We start from the raw sequence: 22,992 nt of genomic DNA on the forward strand, positions 1-22,992 counted from the left end.
TTCTCTCCTTCATGTTTTTAATTGACAACCACAAAAGCGTGACATCATTTTGGGAGACATTATTTGTATTCCACCTCCTTGTAAATCAGATACATCAACTCAGGGAAACAGACTCATGAGGTCATTTTGACTTCTCAGAACCCAACTTACATAAATGTTTTAATCCACTCATAAGAATCTTGTAAACTCTACCACTCGCCCTCCCCTCCACCCTACTTCTGAAAATTTTGGTCAGTACAGCTAAAGTCATACTGAGCTTCTAAGAAGTAAAGATGAGCAGTACGACAGACCTCTGCCTCCTCGTAATATCTCAGCTCTTTGTTAGGAAGTGTTGCGTAACCCCATGGAGGGTTTCAGAACAACCCATCCTCTTTCTGGTAAAAGATGCAGCTGAAGAATGGCTCACTCACGCTGTCTCAGGCGCTGCAGCCAGTTGGCCAATGTCAAAGTTTGGTTTCTTTTTATCTGCGTGTGGTCTGTATACACTGGTTCGCTGGAAATGTGGCACGTCACCCTTCGAACTTAGATGAGGAGAAATTGCTCTGTGAATTAAAAGCAGAAATTCATAAGAATGATGATGAACATAAGTCTTTGTCCTCTGTATCATACAGAGTGTATGAGTTTCTGTTTGCACGTGTATGCCTGTGCACCATCTCTGCTCATGATTAAACCATCTCACCACAGTATAGATTTTGGGTAAAATTGCCCCCCAGCTAAGCTGCATCGAACATCTCGTCAGAGGGATGAAACTGTATCATCATGCGAGGGTTACAGATGCATCTGCACCACATTCACATGCTCCGGTCTGGTCTGGGGGCCTGTTGGCACAACACTCCTGAAATAATCTGTTTGTGTGTGCAGTAGAGAGAATATTGCATAAAGGTCACAATCTATAAAGAAAGATCTTTCAATTTACTGGGCATGAAATTACTGGGAATTAAAAAGATATTTCAGGACAAAAAGTAAATAAAACTGATTATATGGAAGATAATTAATCTGAGAGTAAAAAATTGTTTTTCACAGCTGCTCTGTAGGCTAAAAGTGCCTTCATAATATTTATGGAACAAATTGTCCTTCTGTCTGGAAAAGTGTTCCAGCTCTGATCTCATCAAGGCCGAACAAAAGTCGGAGTCAGTTACTTGTTCGTTGTTCAATATGGATGTAACAGGAAAATTACCACTGTGTTACATCATGAAGCAGGCAACAAAAGTAAGAAAAGCTTGAATGTAAGATGGTCAGTTATGGCTCTCCATGAGAGAATATCTAAAAAACACAGAAAGGGCAAAGAAACAGACATCATGAGACACAATATGGGCATTTTACCCAAAGATTACAGACACAACTCTAATCACGCAGGTTAATATGGGTGTTTTAGGCAAAGAGATTAGTTTTTTCCATTCTGCAAGTTTTAATAGAATTTTCTTTGTAAAATACACATCAAGTCTTTATTCATGAAGAAGGAGGCATTGCTGTGTTGGAAGCTGCTGGGATTACAGATAACATTACTCCTGTTAATCCTGTAATAAAACAAAAAAGTAGTTACTAAACAAACAAAACTCAGAGAATGATGACAAACAAACCAGATGAAACAAGAAAGAAATTGAGTGTTTCTATTTTTTTTTATTTTGGTTTATTTTAGGATTACTTTAAAAAATATGGATACATTCATAAATTAACGTCCTTGCGAATAAAAAATGAAGCAAATTTATTGTCCTAAGCAGAGACCGGTGCTGATTATGTGATTAACATGTATGCTAGATTCTATTCAATAATGGGAAAAAGGAAATAAAAAAGGGACTAAAAGCCATAAAAACATCTATATGTTGTTGTTTTTTTCCAGTGTCCAGAGTTGTAGGTAAACTGTGAAATACTATTCATTCAGTCCACGCTGTCCTTCTCAAGATTTCTTTTGTATATTTTGTGTTATTCTGTGTTTTTTCATTACTTTGACCACTGAATGTTTTATAACAATATAAAATACAGCGTACCATATATTTATGTAATACTATATAGAAATCATGACAAAAAAGATGGTGTTGAACCAGAGAGCAGTGACCTCATACCCCTCCTAACCCTCCTAGCCTCTGCAGAATGTTGGCTCTGCCTCTGTTGGAAAGTGCACATGTTGATGGATGTTTGTGTGTGAATGCAGTAATGAGACCTTTGTGTGGGTTGACTGTACATGTGTATTGTATGTGTGTGTTTCCTGTCTATCCCTGTGGGACACTCAATGTAGGTCTGAGTGCTGATCAGAAAGGTCCTTGTGTCTGGGTGGAGGCGCTGGAAATCCCCTCCTCTATCAAAGATTTAGGGCTAGAGTGTGTGTGCGTGTGTCAGACATTTCCCTTCAAAACATCTGACCACAGCAAATACCACATGTACTGTATGTAAAAGCACTTGTTTGTTAAAAAAACAAACAAAAAAAAAACGTTGTAGTAGGAGCTCAGTGCTTTTTACAAATCATTACAGAATGCAAAAATCTGGATGTAAAATCTGCCTCGACGTCTCGTGCAGGTTGTTTTTAGCTGAAAAAGTCGGTTTTAAGCACATCACTCTAACTTGGCCTTGAAATTTAGAGAAATATAATTTTCTCTTTAATTGCATTTGACATGGCTGAAATGTCAGTAATCTTACAGTGGAAGTCATGGTTTCATCTGTTCTACATCATTAAACAACTTCCTTACCTTTATTTTCTGTAAAAAGGAAAATAATGAGGTTCAACAATCTCTGCAAAACATCACTAAAACAGTTTGGTTTCATTTTAAGATTGTAGCACAGTTTGATTTGTCCTTTAAGTTTAGTTGATATCTGTTGGAGCTGCTGCTTATATAACTGAGAATCCATATCAAAAACTTCCAACTTGTTAAGATTTGTTGGAAACTAGGTCCGGTGGTATTCAGGGTTCCTGCCAGGGATCACAGTAACACTCTTATACAAGCGTTATAGTTAAGTGAATCTGGAACCAACCTAGAAAATGGACTTAGTAAGCAGGGACCCACAAGAACTTTGTCATTTGACCAGTTTTAGGTCTTTACTCTGAACCAGATTTTAATACCCATATTTGTGTTTTTAAATCAGGCTTCTGAAAGTAGTGAAAGGCTCTGTGTAACTAGAATGTCTTGTTCCTTTGCATGCCTCTGATCTGCTCCTGCACTGAACTGACAGTGGGTTAAAAAAAAAAAGAAAAGAAAAGTGGAGGACTTGATAAGTTTGATTAGAAATTCAGTTTTTCCGGTTTGATGTGGTAAACACAACTGTGGCCACGAGCTTCGATAATGACTGTGTACTTACGATCTTGCAAAATGATCTTGAAGAGTAAGAAAAGAAATGTTTCGTCAGTTTCTAACCGACATGATGACAAACTTTTCTACAGTCCAAATGGCTGTTATTCCTCCCTTATGTGGAGAAGTTCAGATGAGAAAAGTTTTCTGAAAAAGAGCCTTTGCACTTGAAAATGCTGTCAGGCTTGTTGGAAATACTGGAAAGCAACATCTCATACGGGTGTAAAACCAAAGACACACACGTCTTTCTCTCAGACCCCTCTTCTGACTGAAGGAAGGCTGTGGGCAGAGTGCCAGGTGCCTCTCATGTTTGGGAGTGCAAACAGGCTCGAGTCTTTGATGGCAAGGAGATCAGAGCAGGGGACACATTCTACGTGGCCACGCTAAGGTCGCCGCAGTGCAGCCCTGCTGCCATGTTGTGCTCTGCAGCTAGGAAACCCAGAGTATACACAATGCTGGGGCAGCAGATGTGTGTGGGTAGGTGTGTGTGTCAGTTTAACTCTACAAGCCAACTCCTTGCACTATCCTTTGCTTTCCAAGATGTACTCGCTCCAACTTTGACGTAGAGTTGAGGTTGTCTGTGAAACAGCTGTTTAAGCTGGTTGTTTTTATGATCAAATGTGCTAAATATAAAGATTAGAGTGTATTAAATTGCAAACTATAATACTGCTGGAGGAAGAAAATTTGGTTGGATGTTTGACATTTTCTGATAGATTACATAAACCAGAAAATTCAGACTGATAATTAAAATGCTTACTGTTTAAAATGTTTACCGTACATTTAGCTACAAGAATATAAAGTGTATGTGCAAAAGTACTATACAAAGAATTAGAGAAATGTAATAAAAAGCCACTCTTTAATATTTTTCATTTCTCTCTTTGGAAATTTAGTTTCTATATGTTTGTAATAAGCATGTTTCTGCTGGCTTCCTTTTAGTTGGAGGAAAGTGCAGCTGTGTGTAGCAATGAAAAGAGGTGGGGGTATCAGGTTTCCTGCAAACGGGGTCTGACTCTATGCACATGAGCTCAGGACCTCCGCTCATGTGAAACGGGTGGGGGTGTCACACGCATGTGCACCGTGAAAAGTTTAGTGTGACAGACAGAGTGAGGTCAGGTCCCAGCTTTCCTCTGCTCTACTGACAGCTGCACGTCCTACCAGCTCACCGCAGTCAACCTCCTCATGATGAAGGAGCGCTGCAGCCGAGTGCCACAGCTAACGATTCCTCCCTTTCAGCAGCACCAACAGCAGAGAGAACTAGCGGGACCTGTGGGTGAATGTTGCCTGGGAGTGGCCAGGCAGCGTTTAGGCTCCATGTGCACCGTCTGTTCTGACCGTGCGTCTCTGTGTGCCGGCTGTTTGACAGATGAGGCGTACCAGAAGCTGGCCATGGAGACAATGGAGGAGTTGGACTGGTGTCTGGAGCAGCTGGAGACGATCCAGACCTACCGCTCTGTCAGTGACATGGCCTCCAACAAGGTAAGACTGGCTTTTTTTTTTTTTTTTTTTTTTTTTTTTTTTTCTAAATACATATTTAGTCTTTTCTGATTTATTAATTTGATTTTGTTACATAATTAATGAAGAAGTGTTTTATGGACACAAGGCTGACATTTTATTTCAATAAAAAAAAAACAAAAAGAAAAACTTGTTGATGATGCTGTTACAGAAACAGTTCTCCTGGAGGGTTCGTCATCTGAATGGGGAGTAATTCTCCAGAAAGCACAAATTCTTCATGAAAAGTAGCGTGCAAAACCTAAAGATACTGCAACTGAACTTAGCATGACCTGAGCAAAGTCAACAGTGTTCTGTCAGGCCTGAACCTGTACAGCATACTGAGGAGGAGACATGCTGCTTGCATGTGACTGCATGTCGCTCATCAGCTGGATCCCCCCCCCCCCCCCCCACCCCCCACCCCCCCCACAGACCAACATAAAGCTCAATTTCTGTAGTTTATTTTTTCTCATTTGTGCAAAGATGGTCTCATAACAGGAAGTGTGTGTATTTTATCTTGGCCTGCTGCAATTCTTGTTCCATGTTTCCTGTCAAACATTTTTTCACGGTTTTCAAAGTCAATTGATTCTTATGTCACAAATATTTTTTAATGAAATGCATCCAGGTTCATTTCCTCTTTACTGACTTAAGAAACCTCCTATTATGTTTCCTTACTGATGGAGCAAAATGTGTAAAAGGATTTTTATTAAGTTTTATAGCTTATGTTAGTGGCTTGACTGTTAGAAAAAGTGATATTAAGGAATTCCTTGGATGAGTTATTTACATGTGCAAGTCACCAACAGAAACACAAAAAACAAATATCTAAATAATATTAAATACCACATCTTGGGATGGCTAAATCATCATTTCGAAATGCTCTGGTTGCGCTGGAAATTGATTTGAGCTGGTAAGAATTCAGTTTCCATGAAACCACAACATTTGTTTTAAGATTGAGCCAACAGCTGAAAAGCTCTTTTATGTGAGCTATGAAAAATTGCTAAATGAAAATTTATATTTATCTTTTTTCTTTTTTAAGAATGACAAACACACCTTGTCTTATTATCATTTCTTTTAAAGAATTGGCTTATTTATTCCAATGTGAGTATTTGAGCACTTTCAGCACTTTCCACCAGCCCCTCTACATCTATGCATGAATGAATTGCATTCATGTATGAAGCAAAATAACTGGGTATTTCTAAAACAGTAAAAGTACACTTCCAGGGATGAAGTGAAAGACTCTGTCTTCCATGATTTGCTTCCATCCATTTCTGTTGGTTCAGTCCAACAACCACATAATTGATTGTCTCTTACACATAAGTCTGCTTTAAAGCCATAGACTGAGATAATGTTGAGCCAAGCAGAGCGCAGCTTTCTGATGCTGACAAAAGTTTTCATTTTAGCAATTTATTCAGTAATGATACGACTAGTTACCAACCCTGTTTGAGGTTTAAGGCCTCTTGATAGTTGTTTTCTTATTGTTAAAACTGAGTTGTCCAAAGATTGGATTCAAACAGATGTTTTTGTTGTTGTTGCTGTTTTTGTTTACTTTACTCAAAACCTCTTAAATTTGCCTCAGTAAGTTGAGTGGCAGCTGAATGTAGTAGACTCTGAAAACCGTTTGTTATGTGAGCTGAGAGGAAATGCTTATTTCTCATAAAACTGGACAACAGGATGCAGGGGATCCCACAGTGGGTTAAACACAATAAACTAAGGAGGATGAGGGGGAACATTTGTACTGTTTGTGTGTGAGAGTACGAGTGTGTAAGGGATTCTTGCAGACCCCTTGGCAGAGTAACTCTCTCTTCCTGTCTCCTTCCTGATCCCCTGCTCACCATCCAGACGACAATAGATATCCCATCATACTGGTTTACATGGTTAATGGTTTGTTTATTCTACTGCTGTCGTCATCTGCACACATATTCAGGATTCAGTCTGACTTTGGCCTGTCAGGCAGACTTATCTCATTGCAGGCACATGATGATGACTGACTCACATAAACAATAGTCTTGAATGTAAGGCTTCAGAGTCGCAGCAGACAAAAAGCAGAGTGGAACAGGTGTACTCAAAAGAAATTAACACTGCTGATATCTAATCATTCCTGTCTACTGGTACAACTTATTCTTACAAACTACGGAGATTTTGGCTGTTCTGTAAATGATGACTAATTTCAGGAGCCCAACAAACTTGAGATATTTCCGATTATCTTTATAGGGAGATAGTGAAGGGAAGAATCCCAGTTTGTCCAGGAAATATCAAACTTGTCCCATGAGGCACTGAGATGATTATATGGCAACGCGTGGAAAGCTAACAGTAGCTTCACATCAGCAGATGTTGCACATATTTTTTTATTGCTGTCAGGAATTTCTTATAAGCTGTGTTTTTAAATATTTGACTTATCAGAGATCTGCCTCCCATCAACAGCTAATTTAGCATCCATCTTGCTTCCTACTTGTACTGTGAGCTCTCTCCAGCCAGTAAAAGTCAGTCTGATGTCAACTCTTATCTTAACTCGAACTCTGTCCCTTTGTTTTTCTTCTCCTCTCTTCCTCCGACAAAGCTTTCTTGTGTTTCTTTGCAGAATCAGCCACTGTGTGTGTTGAATTGGCTTGCTAGTGTGTAATGCGTGGCTTGCTAGCTTAGTGCGTAAAGCTAAACTTGGATGTAAAGTCGCGGGGTATTCTGGAGGCAAAATTTGGACAGTGCGGTTTTTACGCTGAGGTATCCTGCCGAGCTGCAACAGCTCCAGAAATATGAATAAAAATGTCACTGTGATATCAAACCAATGAGGAATGCAAAATTTTAATTTTGGAAAAAAGTTGCAACATGTGTCTTTTAAATCGTCCAGGTTTTTTTGATTTAGCAGAATATGACAAAAATCAAGAATTATGTCAAAACAGTTTATTTAACATTTCACTCAGATCAATGAGAGGTTGTTTGTAACGGAGAGGCTCCTGGTGAGCATCGCAGGTGGCGCAGTGTGCTCTTTGTCATTGTGTGTTTTGACCCTTTTTCATAGCTGTGACTTTGGCAAGCGAGTGAATGTGTCCTTACACGTAACCGTCTGTGAGCTAGAAGCCGTCCACCAACCATGTTTGTGCCTACGTGCGTGGGCGTGTCTGCACCAACAGCAGCCTGATCTCACTCATATCTCCGCTTTTACGGTAAAGCGTTACACAACTGCAGCTCCTTTGTTATACGTGCCGCTACACTCAACATGGTTCTGTTAACAAAAATGTGCATATCAGGTAATACGAACCTCGTACAGCTGTAATGATGATGGAAAAACTGTAACCGAAGCTGTGGCCGTGTATGAAACACAAATAAGAAAGGAGGAGTGTGGAAGGGAGTTACTGAACCTTCAAGGTGAAGCGCTGGGACGTGACTGTCTTCTTTGTTATGTGTGGCTTGTGTAGAGGGGTCATTGCTTGTTGTGTGTTGGAATATTCTCCGATGTCAAGCCTGTAGACCATCTACTGTTTTATGTGAAAGTAGGGTTTAACTAGAACATCCAGTTATGATGTAGTTAAGCAGGGGAAAAAAAAGTTTAACTATGGTGGACAAATAACCCCTCTGGTTCCATCTTTTTAAAAGTAAAGAAATTCAACCTTTTCCTTTATTTAGGATTTGAAATGTATGTCCGAAAAGATGAGAGCTGCAACTAAATGTTACTTTCATTATAAATAATTTGCATGGATTTTGTAATTTGAGTAATAGAGAAGTTAAGGAAAATTCCTTGAACCTTCAATACAGTGAGATCAGCATGTCTTTCCTAAAACCAGACTCCCCCTGTAACTGAGTAATGGATGACAGAATCGAAGCATCTTTCACAGAGGTAGTGACATTTGTCTTTCTAAATGAAAAAATGGTAGGTAATTTTAATCACCTGACTAATGTACAAAATCATCAGAACTCTTAATGCAACATTTAAGAAATTGGCATTTTAGATGCATCCATTACAGTTATGCAAATTAGAGGCTGGAAGGGAAGATGATAAACAGTCAGTCTGTAGTGAACAGTGGGAATTAAAACTTGGGATGACTGATATTCCAGGTGATAACCCACATTTAATACAATACAGCCAGCAATGCAACATGCATATGTTTACATTTTGAGTCTTGCTTGTGTGTGGATCGACATTAATAATGTCAGTTTTAGAAAGCTTCAAAGCAGCAGTCACTTGAATGCATCACAAATGCAGCAGTAAAGCTGGAAACCTTCCATCTGCTCGGGAAACAGAGTGAAAACGTTGCCCACACTTTAACTTTCCGGAAATAAAACTTTTTCTCGATTTTCTGTTATTCTAGGAACAAAAAACATAAAAAACGGAGGTATACTATTCATCAGGCTGATCAATGAGATATTGACAATAAAAAGATCAAAGCCGTGATCGGCAGCTGTAGGGAAGCGAATAGCATGCAAGAGGAGCAGAGAGGCGGGTCTACCCCTAAGATGGAGTGTGTATAAAACAGAGCACTCTCAAACGCGCACACACACACTCAAACACATTCAGTCATTGCTTCACATACACAGGGTGCGAGGTGAAGCCTAGTCAGACCTCACAGACCAGAGTGACTCACAAGAGCTGTGGCGTTTCCCAGCGTCAGAGAGCCCTGGCTTGTTCCTTTTACTCATGCTGTAGTCAGACTGAGACAGACTCTTTAACAGACGAGAGCCCCACTCCGCTCTGCTCTCTATACTCAGCAATAATGGGTGCCTGCTGCTTTGATAGGAAGGACAAGAAATTAGGGAAGCTGAATGTTTGGAAAAAGGTGAGTTTTCTTTTATTATAAAAGTTTATAAATGATTAACCGTACGGATTTTAAGTTTCTTTTTTCCTTTAAGGAAACTTGTTGCTTTGTTTGCATGACTTTGTTTTTCTTTTTTTTCTTTTTTTTAATACACCTTCTTTTACAAAATTATTTGTCTTTTGGTGGTATTAAGTGTTCAGAGAGCAGATATACCTGTATTCTGTTGCTGTGGATGAGGAATATTCAGGTGTTTTCTTCTTTTAAAATGTATGTCTGGAATCTTTCGTCATTGTTGCTGTACTTTAGCAAAGGGTCTGCTTTTAAAATAGAAAATTAGAGAAATGTAATAAAAAGCCACTCTTTAATATTTTTTATTTCTCTCTTTGGAAAGTATTCTATCCTTTATTTTGTACTCATCAATCATGAACATTTTTTCGTTTTTTAAGCATGCATCCTTTCACTCATTGGTTAGTTTAGATGTGTCCTAAACACAAAGTGCAATGATTGTGGCTGGGTGATGGGGGGGGGTGAAGTTACACTTTAGCTAAAAAATCAGTGTATTCAGTGCTGATCCCAATTGTAAAATATTTTAAATGGTTATTAATGAAGTCTTGGCAGTACATTTGGATGTGTCTTTCTGATGGAATGATTGGGCTTTATTGCCAGTGTGTCAGCATCAGGTAAATACGGGTAGATCACTCATGATTCCTCATCCTGCTGCACAGTTTAGTTACCTAAACTGAAGGGGTTGAGCAAAATTTCTTATAATTTAATGAAAAGAAGCCAAAGCAGATTAATAGCAGCAAATCCAAGCAGAGGCTTTTTGTGGAGGTTAAATACTCGGGTCATCTGGGGTGGAAGGAAGAAATGATGATGTTATACTGGAATTAATATTGTTTTATATCATATAGTTGGGACAAAGAATTTGTCCTGAAAATCCTTTATTGATGCAGCTTGCTAACCCACGTCGCACAGTTTGACTTTTGTAGGTGATTAACTGTTTACTCTCAGACAAAACAAGTTGTGCTTCACATCTGTTTCTACAAAGACAGCGATTGGTTCAGTTAGATTATTTTAGTCTTTGTCTCATGCTCCCAAACGGGCTGATTTTTAATCAAACATTTTTACTGTGCAGAGTGATTTTTAGACACAAGCGAATATGCTGCCTCATTACAGACGCATGAGTGAATGAGTCAGAAGATGGAAGAAGTAGTGAGGCCATCTCCAAGACGTTTGTAGCTCTGACAGACAAACACACAATACAGATGTAATAAGATTCCCCTGATCTTCACAAACTTATGTCACTGCCAGTCTTCGCTATTATTCCAACGTTACAGTCTTGCGTCATATTTTGAAGCAAAGGGGAAAATACACAAGCACAGCATTTCTGTTGATCAGGTCATGCATACGTAAGGGATAGTTTATTTGTAAATGTGTAATAAATGCCACTTTGTGGAAATCTGTATTTACTTTAGGTTAAAAACATCTGTGAAATCCATTTATTATAATCGAACCTAATTGTTCTGTAAAGCTTTGTGACTCTAACAATTCCAGCACCATTTGTTCATATGTTTCAACATTTATTTTAGTTATAACTAAGTTACATATTACCCCAGTGGGGTTGATGCTCTCAGTTATCTCCATCAGAATGAGTATGGTGCACCCACTAGTGGCTCAAAGCAAAAATTCAGTCTGCTGAAACCACTGTTTCCAAGTAGAGATACAAAAAAATCTGTAAGTGTGAAATTTAGGCCTGATTTTATATTTGTTTAACATACTTTTAACTGAGTCAGACTTTGGCACATGTTGAAGTGAAATAAGTGTTGCGTACAATTTAAATCCAATCTAATAAAGTCAGTGTATTGAACCAAAAATGTAATTATTCTTGATTTATTATCAAATTCACATTTTGCTAACAGACCAGCAGAACAGGCAGAGGAAGAGGGCAAACATGAGAAACCGTTGTGTAGGTCCTGCTCAGATCCTGGAAGCAGGCAGTGCATAAGCTTAGTCTCGTGTTAGGAGACTCCGTGTCTGCCATCTTGCTCACCTACCTGTCTGCCTGGCTGCCCTGCACAGTGAGCTGTCCGATGGAATCACATCTAAGCAGAGCTTTGTGTCCCCCCTCCTGTCTGAAATGCCACAGGCTCCATTTACCTTCCGTGCCTCTGTCATCGCAGCTCTCTGCTGAATCAGAGAGGGAGGGGTGGAGAAGTGGGAACGTGAGAATGGGGGGGGGGGGGGGGGTCAGTAGATACGGAGATGAAAGCAGGGAAATGAAATGAACATGAAAGTAATGGAGAATAGGGAGACATAAAGATAAAGAGGACACAGAGGAAAGTGTTATTAAATGACAGTGAGGAAGGGAAGCATAAAATACTGGAACAGACACTGTCAGAGCTCTGAGAGGTTAACCTTCCTCTGGTGTCACGGTGTTAGTTGCCGATAAAAAGCCTTCCTGTCTGCTTCTCATTGAACTAGATGATACACATGCTGACACTGATACACATTTATTGAATAAAATAAACATAAGAGCCTGAATTTGCGGGATTTACTTGTGACGAGTCAGCCTCATGTTTAACTGTAGATTATAACACTGGTGTGTGTGTGTGTGTCTGTGTGTGTGTGTGTGTGTGCATGTGTGTGTGTGCGCATATCAAGATGTATTTTGCAGCCTGCAGAGAAGCACAGCTCCTCGACACATTGCAGAGAGACATCCCCCGCTGTTATTTCTGGTTTCCCTTATATATTATGCAGTGAGCCATTATATAAAGAGCAGCCTCCTCTCTCTTTTTTCTCTTTTCTTGCTTTCTGCCTCCTCACTTCTGGTTCTTTCCCTCAGTGGGAGGATAATCCGGGAATCCTCACGGGAAAGCTTTGATCTCCCACATATCTTCCTCAACTTGTGCACACATGAAACCTAAAGGCTCTCTGTGAACCTGTGTTTACAGTTTCTGATGGTTCTGATTTGACAAGAATTCAGTTTTTATTGAAGTGCTGCAACTGTCGTCGAGCAATCAACAAAAAGAGGCTTGACTGAAATACAAAAGGTACTGATGTAACGGCGTATTCCAGTCAGGTGGCCCCGGCCTTGTACGTTGCAGCAGCAGCAGCAACACCTGCTCCAAGGACAGCCCATTGATTCTGCCAGCGATGCAGACAAACATAGAGATTGATGACTGTGTTGGCAAGTGGCAGCCAGGAGAGAAATTGACACATAAGTGGTGGAGAGTGAGAGATGGATGAAGTGGAGGGAGGGAATGGGGGGGGCACTTTCAGTGGATGTGAGCAGAGGCTGTACGTGCGCGGTGTGTCCTCGTGACAGCTCAGCAGCTACCACACGCCTGCCGATGAAGGAAAAGGGGAAGCCTCTCCTTTTCTCTCGCCTCCTCTCCTTTCTTCCAAAGAAAAAAAAACAAAAAGCCTTGCACTTGCCATCTAATGTTGTTGCCATGGTGTTTGGGTGTTTTGCTAATTGGCAGACACACACTCTCTCACTTGGCTCACGGAAAACCCGTGGGCTGATGTCTCCCAAATTGGGGAAGGATGCAATTATCTGCCATCTCTTCTTTTTTTTGTCACCTTCTCTGCCCATCTTCCCCACTCCGCTTGTTAAAAATAGCTATCCACAGACACCCTGTCAGCATCCAATATTATTATGGGATGCGGATAATGAACAGACTTATGAGATCTCTACAATGGCTGCCGCACTCTGTTGTCAAGAGAAAACAGAAGACTTAAAAGAGGGAGTAGAAGAGGAGTGGTTGATATTGGAGATAATGGCAACGACAGTACAGTCACTTCACGCTCTCTTCTTCTCAGATTGTTTTACTGAAGAGGACCGGTGGTCTTTCATAATTCAATCATACTCTGACAAAAGGCAATTGAAAGGCAGTTAACATGACTTTTTTTTTTTTTTTTGATTAAAAATGATGGGAAATAATCTGGAGAAGAGACAATATCTATCATACAGAGTCTATCTTGGTATAGTTTATGTTACTGATTTGTTCTTTCAAAACTTCCTGCAGTAAAGCTGAACTGTAATTAGGGCTCCCCTCTTCTCATTTCTGTTAAATCATGTCTTCTGACTGGATTGTGTTGCTGGAGCTAGCAGAATGTAGCATGGAAGCAGGGAGAAAAAAGAGACAGAGGTGGGAAGACAAGGAGAGAGAGAGAGAGAGGAGGGGGAGTGGGAGCTACAGCAGTGAGAGCAGCCAAGCGAGACAAATCCAGTGGAGGAACCCCCCCTCCAGTCAGATGAACATCGCTGCCTTACTCCCTCCTCCTTCTCCTCTCGTCTCCATCGCTGTGTTTTTCCCCTCCTCCCTTCCCTGCTTCCTCTTCATTATTCATCAGCACACCGAGAGTCCCCAGCTCACGGCTCCAGCTGCTGCTCCAGCCGATCCATCGAGCCTGCTGGTCTAGCTGATGCCCCCTTTTTTCAACCTCTGAATCCACAACCATGGAGACTCAGAGCTGGCCTTTTTATGCAGCTAAGAGGGAGAGTGAGCCATCATCAAGCTGCTCCCTTTCCTGCTGAGAAGAGACAGACAAGAGGAGAGAACGGGGATTTTTTTGGTGCTAAAAGAATCCTTTTTGCCGTCCTCTTTTTCCTATTGGATTACAGTTCTGGCTTTCTGTAGGAACGAAACAACGGGGTCCAAAATGCCTGAAGCCAATTACCTGCTGTCAGTGTCTTGGGGTTACATTAAGGTGTGTGGCATTTACCTACATCTCTTGTCGGGATACCGCACTCGTTCAATTCTACCTCTGTGCTGTGTCGCTGTCTATTAGTGATTTCTTATTCAAAGAAATTCTGTTATATCAGCTACGTTTATGGCATCTTTTTATTTATTTATTTATTGGGGGGGTGCTAGCTTCATTGCACCAAAAGATATTTTCATCATCAGGAATAGGAGTGGAGGGGGGGGTGGGGGGTTTGACAGAATGTGTTTTTGAGGCTCAGGCTCCATCTTGAGCCCTCTGCAGAGCTGTGTGCCTGTTTGTGTGTATGCTTGTGGATGCGCATGCATGAGTCTGTCATAAACATCTGCTGCTGCAGTGCTTGGGTCCCCATGTTCTGCCAAATGCATCCGTTTACTGTGTCACTTTCATCAACCTGAAAATGTTCAGAATATAAAAACATGAGAGGATGTTGCGTGTGGATTTTTGTTTGTCATTAAAATTCCTGCACACTGATGCAAGCCAAATAGCCACAATGTAATTTTGTGTAATAAAACTTAAAATTGCTTCCTGTGGGTAATTTAAGGGGTCTTAAAAACCCCCACTGGTAACACAAATAATGATCTGGATAGCAATTAATTCCAGGGTAAATGGAGAGGAAAATACATTGTGTCCCCCGCTGATTTATACACTGTAATTAAATAATATTCTTGACCTGATAGAAGAAGACGGGGAACTGCATTTTCCATGGAATCTTTTAACATTTTTCCCAGGTTTTACCCAGAAGTGGAAAATGACGACATTTTTTCTCTCTCTCTCTCTCTTTCTCTGTATGTCTCTCTCTCCTCTTCCTTCTCCTACAGTTCAAGAGAATGTTGAATCGGGAATTGACGCACCTATCCGAGATGAGTCGGTCTGGGAATCAGGTTTCCGAATACATCTCCAACACCTTCTTAGGTAAATGTTCTCAAAAATCACACCAAGGAAATATGCATCCATTGACTCTGTATTATCCACCTTCAATAACTCAGTGAATACATAAAAATATCCAAATGGATTGGTACACCGACATTTCCAATCCTCTGCTGCTTTGCTGCAGTATTTTGTGGAGGCTCAGTCTTTTTTATGCTGTTGAGCTCTGCAAGTTGTTCTGCCTGGTGTTCTTGTGGGGGCGTACCGAGAAAAAAGAACTGCGCCATGAAGATCTATCTGGATGTTTCAGGGATCTGGTGTCTAATCTCTTTCAAAACAATGAAGGGAAATTTTCGATTTCTCTGATGATTGAGAAAGAAAACCAAGTATACTGGTTAGTTTCTAAAAGGGGCAATATGATGGAAGACACTAGCTCATTAGCCACGATGGACTTTGTAAATTGGAAATGAAAGCTTTCTGCGTGAATTGCACCTTTTAAGATCTGAGAATAAGTGGTGAAATATAAATATTCATGTTATCACATCAACTCATGACATTTCTACTGCTTTTTTATACGTAGAAGAGTCGCAAATTGCAACTTAAGTTGTAGAAACTAAAAAACAGGCAAATGACGAGTTGCTTTTCTTTTTTCTTTTGGTTTTGGATTTTTATAAATGTCTATATCGGTGGGACAGAAGACAAAGTGAAATGCAAAGACAAGAAAATAGTCTAAAGAGACTGCACTGCGAACGGATCCTTAAGTGACTGGTGGAAGAAGCGCACTGTAGACACAAAGGAAAAAACAGGTACCGAGGAACCCCCTTCTCTGGCAGGGAGATAAGCTTGGCAGATTGGGTGACTCATCCTCATCTTAATGCATTCATGTCAGCAGGGACACCTAGTTGTGTCGTCGCCCCCCCCCCCACCCCACCCCACCCCCTTTCCCTGACCCGAGTATCCAGACACAGATGACTATCGCTTCGATAAAGCAATACAGACTACTGTGCTTGTGGCAGAAGAAAAACAAAAAACAGAATAAACAGGTGAACATTTTAACAGAACAAGTGGTGAAGGTTGGCTGAAGCAGCTGGCCTGGTGTGGCCTCCGCTGACCAGCAGGACAGTTTAATCCACCCGTCCGTTAGAATTACTGTCGCATCCTCCACATTTCTGCTGTCTAATATCTTTATGAAAACATTGATTCAGAATCAGAGAATTTACATTTTATTGCCGCATGCCTGATTCTAGATAACTTAATTTTAAATCTAAAACCAATCATAATTAATTTGTGTATCGAAAACCATTTGCTTTCTGTATTTTATTTGGTCATTGGTGGGACAGACTGATAAAAAGTGTTTATGGAAGTAGCTTAACTTCCTGGATAAAGGAACATCCAAGAGCTTTACCCTTAATACAGCTGATTCTCACAGGAGACCATGTGGAGGATAAAATAGAATGACACCAAATATTAACATGTAAGAGATGACAGTGGAAGATACAGAAGGTATTTACATCATCGGATCATTTTTTCTTCTGCTAATTTCCATTTTAGAATTAGATTATCCCAAAAAACAGAATACATGACAGCAGAAGGAGCTTGCTATATGATTAGTTGACGCATGGAAAGCTAATATTTAGTCACAATCGTCATTACCAAAAGAATTAAATAAACTCCTGCACAGTTGGCCAGTTTGGGCTTTATCAGCAACGTCCTGCACTCACTGTTCACGACTTGTAATGTGGAAATAAATAAAACATGGATGGAAGTTGTTTCACACATACTGTATGTGGGTCACGTTCTAAAACGCAACACAGTAGTGCTGATGGTCATAAGCTGTAATAAATTAGAGGCTGATAAAATTCTCTTCCTTTGTTTCCCCACAAAACATGTGTTAGAGAGTACTTAATTGCCCTCTCTCAATTACCAGTGGAGAATAGAGCAGAAAGCGAGAGACTGAAAGGCAGACAACAGTGAGAGAGAGAGAGAGAGAGCATGCAAGTGAAAGTGATTATTTGAATTACAGCTGGTAATTGAATAACCCTCCATGGGGAAAGGCTGATAGGCCAGCGATGAGCCGAGTCAAGGCATGATAGACGAGTCAAACATGCCGATAGGTCGTCACTTAAGGATTTCTATCAATTCCTCTTTGACTGCCGTAAGCACAACTCAGTGTGGTTATTAATAAGATACCTGGCATGTATTATGTTTATTTTTAGTAGGAATGCTGATATTTTGAACTATTTTCTCAAAGGAATTTAGAGAATGAAAGCCTTGCATGCTTTCACTGTGTGTTATCACGCTGTTTATTTGTGGCTTGTCCTAGTTGAATAAAGTGAACATAATTCCCACAACGGATTCTGTCTGACAGAACAGCTTGTTAGACATTACGAAGCTGGGTTAACTGTGTTGAAGCCACAGCTCTGTCTGTCAATGGAGTGACCTATGAGAGGGAAAACGACGGGACATATGAGGAACCTGCTGTGAAATGAGGAGGGGGCAGAGGGGTGAGGGTGGGAGGCGAATGAACAGTGAATGCTCAGAGACGCTGCAGGTGAACAATGAAAGGACAGAATGAATGAACAAACGAGAGAATGAAATCTTTCAGAAACTAACCTGCTGTAGGTGTTTCTGCAGTGCACCTGGGCTCTCAGACAACCTTCCTGTCCCACCTGGATTTGCTTGTAAAGAACTTACTCAGATTGCAAGATGTATTTGGTTTTATTAAATAAAAAAAAAAAAAAAAAAAAAAAGAACAAACAAATAAAAAAAAACTAATTTTTTTTCCTCATGCAGACAAACAGAATGAAGTGGAGATTCCATCACCAACGTCTAAGACGCGAGAAAAGAAGAAACAGCAGAAGCAGCAGCTGATGACACAGATCAGTGGGGTCAAAAAGGTTTCTCACGGACCCTCGCTCTCCAGCAGCAGCATCTCGCGCTTTGGAGTCAAGACTGATAAGGAGGAGCTGTTGTCCAAAGAGCTGGAGGACCTGAACAAGTGGGGGCTGAACATCTTCACCGTTTCAGAGTACTCCAACAGCAGACCTCTGACCTGCATCATGTATGCCATTTTCCAGGTACAGAGCATTCTTCTTTCATTTCTACTTTTTAAATTTTCAAAATGTTACAGAAAATTATATATGTGTATTCCTGTGTCGTTTTCCCAGGAGCGAGACCTCTTAAAGACATTTAAGATTCCCATGGATACATTTGTGGCCTACATGATGACATTAGAAGATCACTACCATTCAGATGTGGCGTACCATAACAGTCTGCATGCTGCTGACGTAGCCCAGTCCACACACATCCTTCTCTCCACACCGGCCTTGGATGTAAGTCTGTCTGTAATGTGAATGATTTGATCTCACTCATACTCAGTTTTTAGCATTAATTAACTTTTAGACATATTTCTCATCTCTATATTTCAGACACAGAAATGAGACAAACTCAAGGAGTGTTTTAACATTAGATTTGAACAGCAGATTTGAAAAGCCCAAGTTTGGTTTTTTTTTTTTCCATTAAATCATCTTTTTCCCCTTCACAGCTTGAAGTAGTTTCCTCAGAACTTCCCCTCTTTTGTCCAATAGTCATGATTTATTTAGTTTTTGTTGCACACATTTCCTAACAGATCTCCCTCTTTATGAGGAATATAGTTGGTGCAATACAATCAGGTTAGAGCAAGCTGGCCTTTGCATTATGATTTACTCTGTATTTTTCCATCTTTCATCTGTGACAACGAGCACAAACAGGAAGACATTCTCTCACGATTGTCTTTCACATAGAGACTGAAGTTTATCTGCTGTTCTAAATGTCACATGCATGTAACTTTAAGAAAACAGGAAAATAGTATGACATACACAATTAGTTCTGTCAAATCAGTAGAGTTTTCTGCCAATCACTAGTAGGTCTACATAGTTGTAATGCTGTGTCATTTTAAAGTCTTTTGTCTTTCTATTACAGGCGGTCTTCACAGATCTTGAGATCCTTGCAGCCATCTTTGCTGCAGCTATCCATGATGTTGATCATCCTGGAGTATCAAACCAATTCCTAATTAATACCAGTAAGTTCAACAATGAAAATGAAAAAAAAAATTCTCTGTAGTAAGAGTAACACATTGGACTCTGTATAACTAATTAGAATCTGTTATTTACCACTGTGTAGATTCGGAGCTGGCCCTGATGTACAATGATGAGTCTGTGCTGGAGAACCATCACTTGGCTGTGGGCTTCAAGCTGCTACAGGAAGACAACTGCGATATCTTCCAAAACCTCACAAAGAAGCAGCGACAGTCCCTGCGCAAGATGGTCATTGACATGGTAAGACAGCTGGAAATGCATTTCTATCTACTGAAAATGTAAAAAAAAAAAAAGGGGGGGCAAAAACATGTCTTTATACTGGTAATCTTTCTATTCCCCAGTAAATACTGATCAGATTTTTTCTTTTATGCAGGTTTTGGCAACTGACATGTCCAAACACATGAGCCTGCTGGCTGATCTAAAGACTATGGTCGAGACAAAGAAGGTCACAAGTTCTGGAGTTTTGCTGCTAGACAATTACACTGACAGGATACAGGTATGTGTTACGTTTAGGCAAAGATTAACATAAGAAAATGAATGGATACCTTTCACATCATGTGGAAAGTAAGACAGGACTTTTCATTCTGAAAGAAAGAGTATAAAACTCATTGCGATGATGCGTCTGTACTAAATGGCTATATTGACCATTTGCAGGTGCTGCGTAACATGGTGCACTGTGCTGATCTGAGTAACCCCACCAAGTCCTTGGAGTTGTATCGTCAATGGACTGACCGGATAATGGAGGAGTTCTTTCACCAGGGAGACAGAGAGAGGGAGCGGGGGATGGAGATCAGCCCTATGTGTGATAAACACACAGCCTCTGTAGAGAAAAGCCAGGTACGCAATGAAAAATGAAGCAACTCTAATGGCTGTTATTGAGAAAAAATGTTTTAAAAAACTATTCAAAACTAAAATCCTAATTCTCATTTGTTTCTTTAGGTGGGTTTTATTGATTACATCGTGCACCCTCTGTGGGAGACCTGGGCCGATCTGGTGCACCCTGATGCCCAGGATATTCTGGACACATTAGAGGACAATAGGAACTGGTACCAGAGTATGATTCCCCAGAGTCCTTCCCCACCTTTCTATGACCAGGGCACACATGGACATAGTGGAGGCACCGGAGGACAAGGAGGGGGAGAGAAATTTCAGTTTGACTTGACCCTGGAGGAGGAGGACTTGGATGGAATAGACAGAGATGGTGAAGGAGAGGAAGAAGAATTGGAGGAAGACCTAGAGGAGGAGGATAGTCTTGGCGATACTCGCTCTCCCCCTTCAGGCTTCTTGGACAGTCAAGCTCCTGAGGACAGCACCATGATTGAGCACACAACGGCTATAGAGATTGTGACACACGAGGCGTCACCCACAGACACATAGGGCTTCCATCACCGGCCTCACGTGGTGATTTGAAAGATTTTTTTTGGAAAAGAGGAGATATCTTCTTTCAGCTGTGCTTTTTAATAAGCCCACAGGAGCAAGGGCTTAGTTTTAGCCCGCACAGGGGCGTCTTGCACTTGGGTGTTTGAAGCCAGACACGGACGGACAGTTTCAGAGATGCGGCTTCAGAGTTCTCAGGAATTAATTACTGCGAACATTTTAGTCTTGATGAACAGACGAGTGGAACTTGAAGGATTTCAGCCAGTTTAGAAAACAGTTCCTTTTCTTTCTGGACTGGCATTACATGGACATTGACACTACTGAGAGAAGTTTTGTACCTTTTTTTTTTTTTTTTTTTTTTTTTTTTTTTTTTCTTTACCGGTATATGATCTAGAAGTAGCATAGAGTAAGATCTACTGATGGATACACATTTGTATAGCAACACAAAGTGTTTACTTTTTTTCTGTACCATTTGTCAAAGGACTTTTGTGTGCCTTTTTTACTATTGTCTTTATATAGTTTTTTATTTATTGAACACTTTAGTGTCTGTGAAATGTTTTCTTTCCTTGACAAAAAGAGAAAAATCTTTTTTGTATATAAAAAGATTTCAGTCTTCCATCTATTGGGCAATAGAGAAATCCAAACAAATGTCGACAAACAACTCTTAGACAAGTTCATTCATAGTAAATGGGAAAATTACACTCGCATTACTCAAAAGGCTTTTTGGTTTTTGGTTTTTTTGTTTTTCCTAACAAATTCAAAAGTTTCTGTCCATTTCCTGCTTTCTGTGTCACATGTCGGCCAATGAAAGCCATGCCTAAATATATCAAGTCTATTTACACATTTTAAATTCAGATCAACTTTTCATTTTGGGCCTGCAAACCATTGGACTTTCTGACTGTTTCACACCAAAACTTGAGTTTTAAAGCCACAGGAATAAAGTAACAGACAAAATCCTACATTTACCATGTCACCATCAAGTCTTCTGACTAATGATCTAATACTGTGGGGATGTCTCAGAAACATGTTGAAATTGAGGTAGCTTCAGATCAAATCCAAACTTTTTTTTTCTGGGAGGGGGGGGGGGGGGGTGCTGGAATGCAACAGGGCTAATTACGTTTTGACATGAGACCTCTTGTATTGAGGATATAAGAAACCAGGGATGAAATGCACAGCAACAACGAGCCCATTTTTAACCCAAAGGTATGCTACACTCCCAATAGTCTTGTCGGCTGAAACAGGTTTTGACCTCAGAGCTGTCTGATGCCATGGCTGCCCCCCTCCCCCCACTCCAGCAATCAGGCCCAGACTAGATGATTAAATGTGCTCTAAAGAGCTGCCTGTCTGAAAGGCACTCTGAGAACCTCATCAATGCCAGTTATTCACATGGTTTTCAAACCCCTCGTGGCTCCACTAACATGACCCCTAAACAACTAGGCCGAACATTTTTTTCCCTTCATGATAAAAATCCCTCAAGTGCTGCTTCTGCTCACTGACGTCAATTGAATTTTTGCCCTCCCCCTCTGCTGTATCAGGTTTCCAGGACAGTCAGGTTATGAGTTTTCTTTGCACTAGCGGAACTGCTAGTTTCAGCTTGGTGGAGAGCACTCAAAAGGTGAAAAGGAAAGAAAAACAGCTAAGTGCTCTAGTTTTAACCTCATCGTTATTGCCTCACCCAGCCACAAACCCACCAATATGTTAGGGAGGCTCATCTGAAAATGGTTTGCAGACCTCAAACTTCTCATGAAGGTTTACTCATACGCGAAAGGTACTTCATTCAGTTTCTCTAAAACATGCTCAAATGGCAATCATTTGTGCACAGTATGTCTGTTTTGTATCAAAGTGTATGTATGTGTGTGTGTGTGTGTGTGTGTGTGTGTGTGTGTGTGTGTGTGTGTGTGTGTGTGTGTGTGTGTGTGTGTGTGTGTGTCTCAATCAGGCCTTACCCCATCACTCCACACCTTTGTCTTTGCTGTTTGTCGCTAGGAGCTCAAGTTGGTCCTTTTTGCTGTTTATAACAGTGTGTATTTATTCTATACTTTAAGCTTGTAAATAAGAAATACTGGTTCAGTGTAAAATCAATTTTAATTTATATGCACTTGCATTACCTGGAAGTGGTGGTGTCTAATGTGTAGAAGACTCTGAATTGGAGTCTTTTTTTTTATAAATGTATTATATATTGTTTTTATATAAATATATAAGTATATATTCGCACAACATTTTGAGTGCCCAGCAGAGCAGCAGCTAGTCTTGTTGTCATGTGAAAACCTTGCAACTCCATAACAAACTTAACAAACTTTTCTTTGACATTAAGCATAGTTATTTTCATCTCTGCAGTAAAGAAATACAGGCTGAATTTCTAGTACAATGCACAGAAATTAAAACCAAAATATGTTTTCTCCCCTCCCTCTGGTGTTCAGCTTCAAC

At 40.4% G+C, this 22,992-nt stretch overlaps 1 protein-coding gene across 2 annotated transcripts in view; it reads left to right on the top strand.

Moving 5' to 3' along the window:
- Positions 1-20,865, top strand: part of pde4ba (phosphodiesterase 4B, cAMP-specific a) — a 67,636-nt gene extending 46,771 nt beyond the window's left edge. Inside the window, exons 6-14 of one of the 2 annotated variants that reach the window (XM_079244865.1) lie at positions 4,645-4,757; positions 15,064-15,157; positions 17,906-18,189; positions 18,280-18,444; positions 19,073-19,172; positions 19,274-19,428; positions 19,562-19,684; positions 19,843-20,025; positions 20,128-20,865. In XM_079244865.1, coding sequence (XP_079100991.1) covers positions 4,645-4,757; positions 15,064-15,157; positions 17,906-18,189; positions 18,280-18,444; positions 19,073-19,172; positions 19,274-19,428; positions 19,562-19,684; positions 19,843-20,025; positions 20,128-20,565 — 1,655 coding nt within the window. In that variant the 3' untranslated portion in view covers positions 20,566-20,865. Of the gene's footprint in view, positions 1-4,644; positions 4,758-9,425; positions 9,539-15,063; positions 15,158-17,905; positions 18,190-18,279; positions 18,445-19,072; positions 19,173-19,273; positions 19,429-19,561; positions 19,685-19,842; positions 20,026-20,127 lie in introns of those variants that run through there. The other variant, XM_079244866.1, reaches the window with a different exon arrangement.
- The last annotated feature ends 2,127 nt before the right edge of the window (positions 20,866-22,992 follow it).

This window comes from Telmatherina bonti, assembly GCF_933228915.1.
Source record: "Telmatherina bonti genome assembly, chromosome: 8".
NCBI lineage: Eukaryota > Metazoa > Chordata > Actinopteri > Atheriniformes > Telmatherinidae > Telmatherina > Telmatherina bonti.